We start from the raw sequence: 6,439 nt of genomic DNA on the forward strand, positions 1-6,439 counted from the left end.
CCATTCTTTCCCCAGCTCCAGTACGGGGCTGAGCCCGGCGTGGCGGCCACAAGCCCCCGCTCCCCCCCCCAGGAGCAGCCGAGGGGCAGCTCTTGGGAAAAGGATGGTGGCAGCTCCACTTTCCGCAGCCATGCTTGCAGCCACGGCTCCATGCGTTCCAGTCACCAGTGCTGCAACAGTTGTCATTTATTGCACTATTTTTGCCTTCCTGTGGAAGCCAGATAACACCATTAAGACAGACAGAAGACTGAGCTTCCAGAAGGTCTCATCCTTCAGGGCACTGCCCTCTAAGCACAGGGGAGAGGTACTGGTGCCCCCGAACCCATCGCAAGCAGGACCTTGGGACTGTCTCTACCTCCCCATCTTCATTGGGTCTGATGAGCACCCTCCCGCAGACCTCGGGCTGCAGCAGGACCTGCAGTGGGAGGCACCGCACTGGGGTTATGGGGACTGAGTGCCAAAATGAGAGGGGCACCACAGTATGAGCGCAAACTCTGGCTCAGCCCGGTGCTGGAGCAGCAACACCAAGCTGATTGCCAGCTCTGCGTCCAGCTCACACTGACACCATGCTCCCATCCCCGCTCAGTCCCGGCCGCCCCGTGTCCTTCCTCATGGCAGAGCAATTCCTCTTCCTCCCGCACCCCAACCTTGCAGCTCGTCCCACGCTGGTTGAAAGCAAACACCGGTCCCAGCGCTGGGCTCAGCCATGCTGCAGGGACATTCCCCCCTTCCCACAGACCCGCTCAGGCTCCCGTCCCAGGGAGGATGGCACAGGCTCGGGCAGGACCAGGACCTCACCTCGGGTGCTGCTAGGGCGAGCCATCGCCTCTCCCAGGAAAGCCACACAGATAAGGGGACAACAGGGAGCATTCATTTTCCCTCCGCTCCACCCCAACATTACCTTGGAGATATAGGTCAGCTGCAGAGATCCGACAGCACCCGCACCAATGGCCAGGTTCTGCAAAACATTTAATGAGCAATGGCAGTTAAACGACAGAGAGAACACAGAAGAGGTGAGCCAGGCTGTCATTTAGTGTCACTGGGGCCAGGCAGCAAAAGCAACAGCCACACTGTCAGCCTCAGCTGCTCCCCTTCTCTGTGCACCTGGTTCGTCTCACACCCTACAAGCAGCTGGGACCGGCCACGCTGTGCTGCACCCGAGCACCGTGCCCTCCTTGGTCCCACTCCAAACTGCCTGTCCCACTCACCGCCCCGTGCAGCGGCACCTCAGGTGCAAGACGGGCTCCGACTCCCACCCCGCACGGCCCAGAGAGCAGGAGTTTGTGCTAAACACCGGCCAGGAGGCTGTGGGCAGGCGGCTGGCCGGGCACTTCCCCTTCCCCTTTTAACAAGGCAATGAAGAATCTGCCGCGAGATGCTCTTTAGGAAGACAGGTCCCTCCCCAGCCTACAAGCAGTGCTCAAGCACCGTGGTGTTTCCAGGAGGATCCTCCTAAAGGTCAGCTTTGGCTCTTGCTCTTTTGAGCTTGACCGCAAGAACCGGGGCAGCTCCCAGAGACACTGGGCACGACATGCACAGAACTCCATCTCCCCCAACCGCCCAGCTCCTGGTCTAAGTGCTTTTGCTGTATGATGCCACTTCCAAGATGACAAGTATTTCTAGGATAACCTCTTCTCTTTCTTGTTATCACTGTCTCTACGCTAAGACACAAGGGAGATGTAACACCTCACATTGGCACAGCATTTCTATAGGCTCCTCCAGGGTTATCAATGGCTCCTGGTAGTGTAAGCTGCTGCTGGGACAGTACTGGAAACCACAGAAGTCGCAGGGAGGCTGCTCTGCTGGAGCTTGGTCGTGGCTGCACCCAGCCACGGGAGACCCCGACAGACAGCCAATGCAGCAAACAGCATTTTCCTTCTGGGACCCGGAGGAGATGCCTCCACCAGGGCAGCCCAGTGGGGAGCCCCAGATGCAGCTACAGACTTGCTAACTGCTTCCACGGACATGCCCAGCGTGAAGCTGGGAGCACTGCGGGACCCTACCTGAGGGTTGTCCATGTACCACAGGAGGCAGTTGGCCTGGGTGTCCAGGATGAAATACCTCCGCAGAAACTTGCCGCAGGTCTCATTTTCTTCAATGTCCAGGAACCCGCAGATACGGTTCTGTCGATCCAAGTACGGCATGCCGGGCTCCTTTTCGCATCACCCTGCAGAGGAGGGACAGGCAGGGAGAGGTGGGTGCTCTGCTCCCACAGCCCCAGCTCCCCAGGGAGCTAGCTGCTTCTGCACCTACAGCCGTCTCAACCCGTCAGTGCCAGACGTGCCAGGATGCGAGCACAGTCGCTCAGCCCCCATCCGAGCTTGCAAGAAGGAGAGGGAAGGGATAACCTGCCAGAGCTGACCCAAACAAGCATATTAGCTGCTTCTCCTTGCTGAAAAATGAAGCGTTTGCATAAATACGTTCCTCCCCATGGAGGTGCACATTGCTCCCCAACACCCACCAACCCCACCATGGCCAGGGATCTCAAAAGGCGTGAAAGCCCGCATGACACTCGGCAGAGAGTCTGGGGCTTTGCTCCTCGTCCACAGCTCCCCCCCGCATCGCGTCCCACGGCCGCCGGCCGAGCTTCCTGCAGGTCCAGTTTCCCAGCCTGCCCAAACCTCCTGCTGCCTCTTCCAGGCCTCCACAACCCACGGCTTAACACATGAAAAGCAAAGTCAAACTGCTACCGTCGCGTGTTTGCACTGTGGGGAAGCTGCCAAACACAAACGTCACCCAGCACGCCTTTGTGACAAGAAGGTGCCAGTGTGGCAGCCCCGGGTGCAGGGCAGATCAGACCAGCGAGCAGGACCAAAATAGCTCAGCGAGGAATTGCAGGACTTTGGAAACCTGGGAGCTGCAGACGGACTCAGTCACCGCACGCTGCCGAACAAATGCTCGCCGGCCCAGCTCCGAAACTGCTTGTGGCACAGGGCAGCACCACGGCCACTGGGATGTCCCAGGGCAGCAACAGACCGATGCCGAGTGAAGGCCCTGGGCCCCAAACTGCCCCTGTCACAGCAGCGGTCATGTCCCACAAAGCTGCCCTCCGGAGAGCTCAGCAACATGGGGCAGCCCCGTGCCACAGCTTGGCCCACCGAGAGAGGACAAAGTAGCCACAAAGGATTTGACATGAGACACCAGGTCCCTGGGAACCGTAACAAAAAATAATCCCAAAGCAGACTGTGCGCTAGAGAGAACCCGAGCACACTCCCAGGAAATGGAAAACAATCTGCAACTCCAGCAGAAAATCTGTGCAGCCAGGATGCCGAGTCAGCAGGGAAAACAATGACCCATCTCCGCGGGGCCAAGCCATGTCACCAGGTCTGCCACAGACATGGACCCTCCCCGGCACTGACCCCCAGCTGGGGCGAGCCAGGAGGTCGCCTCCGAGCTCACCTCAGCCACAGCAAGCTGCAGAGGAGCAGAGCTGGGCTGCAACACCGGCCTCCCGGGCAGCCACCTCACAAACCCCCGCTGCAGAAGCGGGGAGAAATGCCGTGCTGAGCCTGCCACAACACAGGCATGGGGCACGACGGCCCTGAGCAGCCAGACTGGAGAGCACGGCAGCTGCGGTGCCTGTAAATGGGCTTTGCCTGTGTCCCCCGTGGGCGCAAGATGCGGGGGAGCCTGAGCATCGCTCTGTCATCCCGCAGGAGCAGCGGCCGCTTTGAGTCAGCGGGAGTGGGTGCACATTGCCACTGCTTTAATTTGGCAGCAGCTTCCGCCCACCTTGCACAGCAAAGCTGGCTGCAGAGCCACAGGGAGGGGAGCCCCTCAGCACCCCTGCAATGGGGCTGCCCCAGCGGACTGGGTCTCTGCACTACCACTTCCAGCCCCGCACAGGGAGCGAAAGCAGCACCGACAGCCGCGGGAAAGCAGGGCACATCCCTCCGCCCAGGCAGAGCCCCCTCACCACGGCTTAGGGTGGACAGGCAGGGATGGAGGCAGCGGTTACCAAAAGGACGTGAGCTGAACCTGGTGTGGTTTGTCCGGTAGAAGAGGGGTGACTTGCACAGGTGCCACAAGTGGAGGCCACACAAATAAAAGATCTCATGCAGAAAAGGAGGAAATACTATTTTTGAGCTGAATAGCTGCAGTGGAGTGGGGCCCTGAGAGGCAAGTGTTGTGCAAGAGTTGTGGTGCAGCTGCAAAGGTAGAGGTGGCAGAAAACAAGTCAACCTGTTGTTAGGATCTCAGAGTTTATCACCAGCGCCTCAGAGATGGGTATCAGGGCTTTGCTAAGAGGGAAATCATACTGCTTCAGTAGAAGAGATTGTTTTAAAACAGCACATTTGCCCTGATGCAAGGGTTATGTGGGCACTTCACATTTTACTGCTTTTTTGTGGGGTTATTTTTGTGGGCAGGGGGAAGCACACAGAAAACAGATTCCCAAGTGCCTTCAACCGTACCAACACGTTCAGACCAGGCCTCATAAATTATCTCTTCCTCCTGCTGCTAATAAAAGTCCAGAGATTTCTGCTTATGAGAGGGATGAGAAAGAGCCGAGGTGTGCCGCAGGCAGGCCAGGGATGAGTCCCCAGACCTTCAGGGCTGTGGTGCCGGACCCACGGGACACCTGGGACTCCCTACGTTCCCCCCTGCCATCCTTAATTAATACGGGCTTGGATGAAAGCCCACAAACCAGCTCAACTCTTCTGTGCGAGCTAACCTCAGATTGCAGTTGGATATGCAAAAAACTTTGGACAGAGGAGATTGCAACTGCTCCAAACTCCGCCCTCCAGACTGTGCTCCCCCCAGCCAGCCAGGCTCCCTGTCCCCTTACATCCCACCACCTGCAGGACACGAACTGTCTATCACCTTGCAGCCACTGAGAATTGCACTTTTCCATAGGAAAAGGATAAAAGTAGCATCTCCAGCTCCACCAGCATGTGGGTATTTGGTCCCCCTGCTCAGGAACTCCGGGAGGGCCAGAAAACACTCAGTTTGCACTACTGTTTACTATTTATACAGCACTTTGTAAACTCTAAGTCTTAATTTTTTTTTATGCGAGACCCAAACTCGTGTTTGTTGTAGGAAGGACAGAAGATGAAATCTGAGGGGGAGGATAAGAGGGACTGAAGGCGTTATGGACATCACACTGGCACTGGGCACAGGAAGGTACGATTTACGGATGATGCCTGCGCCCGATTCACAGAGGCTAATCTGCTGTCCAACAGCAACTTGAAATTCCCAAGCATCACCCCGAAACAGGCCCTCAGGATCTCATTACCAGATCCCCTTTAGGAATTTATGCCATCTCGTAGTGAGGCACATCAGAGGCTTCCAGGACTCTTCCCTACCTCTGAATCAACTGACTTCCCAGCTTTTTCAGAGTCCTAATATCCCACCAAGAAGGACAACCTTTTTCTGGCTCAGTTAATGAGATGACAAGAGGAATTAGACTATAGAAGAAGGTTTACAGCAAAAAATACCCTCCCGCCTGCCTCCTGAGACACAGGTAAGCACTTTCCAGGAGGACACAGAAGGTGCAGGGCACCGTCCAAACGGCACCCAAGCCCCTCTTTGCGGTCACTGCTGGCTCAAAGGCCTCGTGTGCAGCCACACAGACAGAGTTTCCAGGAAGCACCCCCGGGACGCCAGTGCTTCACTGCACCATCACGGCTGCCCGTGCCCTGCTCTGTCCTGCTTCTGGCACTTGCTGCGCAGCTACAGCCGTGGGAGCGCGCCCCACAGAAACCCACAGCAGAAAAAGCCAAGGCAACGGGAGACCTGACATTCAGAGCATCGCAGCAGTGCTGGCCAGAGGCATCTCCTCAACACCTCACTCCACAGCACAGCCCATTCTACCTGCAGGCAGTCACAGCATCCTCCTCCTCCCTCATGCCTGTCTGTCCGTGCTGCCCTGGTGCCTTTTGGGGGGGGGGGCGACCACCCCCGTTTCACGAGGGCTCCAAGCTGCGATGCCTGCTGCCCCCACGCAGCTCCGAGACAGCCCCGGCCGCACGGGGCGATGGCTGCGAGCCGCAGCGGTTGCAGCACTACTTCCTTTTACCTGGCCTTGCAAAGGAGTTTCCAGAGTTTGCCCTGCCGACGTCTATCCGGCGGCTGACACACGAGACAGATGGTGTAGGCAGAGCCCAGCAACTAACTCCTGCTAATTCCAGACATTTGCCTTAATGAAATAATTAACCTGTTGAAAGGCAGGCTGGGAGCAGCGAGGATACCTTTCTTCATCTCACCACAGAAAAAGTCAGGGCAACACGCTCTGCATAGCTGCACATCCCAAATCATCCTTGCACATTTGCTACCGCTCCCACAGACCCAGAGATCGAAGTGTGCAGCACCCCCAAATCTCCCACAGGGACCCCGTTCCCAAAACCGCGGGCTATCCCGGCAGGAGCAGCCCTCGCTGCCTCCAGCTCTCTCCGGCCCCGCGCTACCCCTCGCTGCAAGCAATAACGTGCAGAAGCGACTC

General features: G+C 57.5%; 1 protein-coding gene across 1 annotated transcript in view; it reads right to left on the reverse strand.

Annotated features, from left to right (window-relative positions):
* PLEKHA2 (pleckstrin homology domain containing, family A (phosphoinositide binding specific) member 2) overlaps positions 1-2,144 on the reverse strand; it is a 15,364-nt gene extending 13,220 nt beyond the window's left edge. Inside the window, exons 1-2 of the mRNA XM_009318600.1 lie at positions 2,004-2,144; positions 902-958 (exon numbers count right to left, since the gene is read on the reverse strand). Of these exons, the coding sequence (XP_009316875.1) occupies positions 902-958; positions 2,004-2,144 (198 nt within the window). The remainder of the gene's footprint in view (positions 1-901; positions 959-2,003) is intronic.
* Positions 2,145-6,439: the final 4,295 nt, after the last annotated feature.

The sequence above is a fragment of the Pygoscelis adeliae genome, unplaced genomic scaffold, assembly GCF_000699105.1.
Source record: "Pygoscelis adeliae isolate BGI_AS28 unplaced genomic scaffold, ASM69910v1 Scaffold52, whole genome shotgun sequence".
Classification (NCBI taxonomy): Eukaryota; Metazoa; Chordata; class Aves; order Sphenisciformes; family Spheniscidae; genus Pygoscelis; species Pygoscelis adeliae.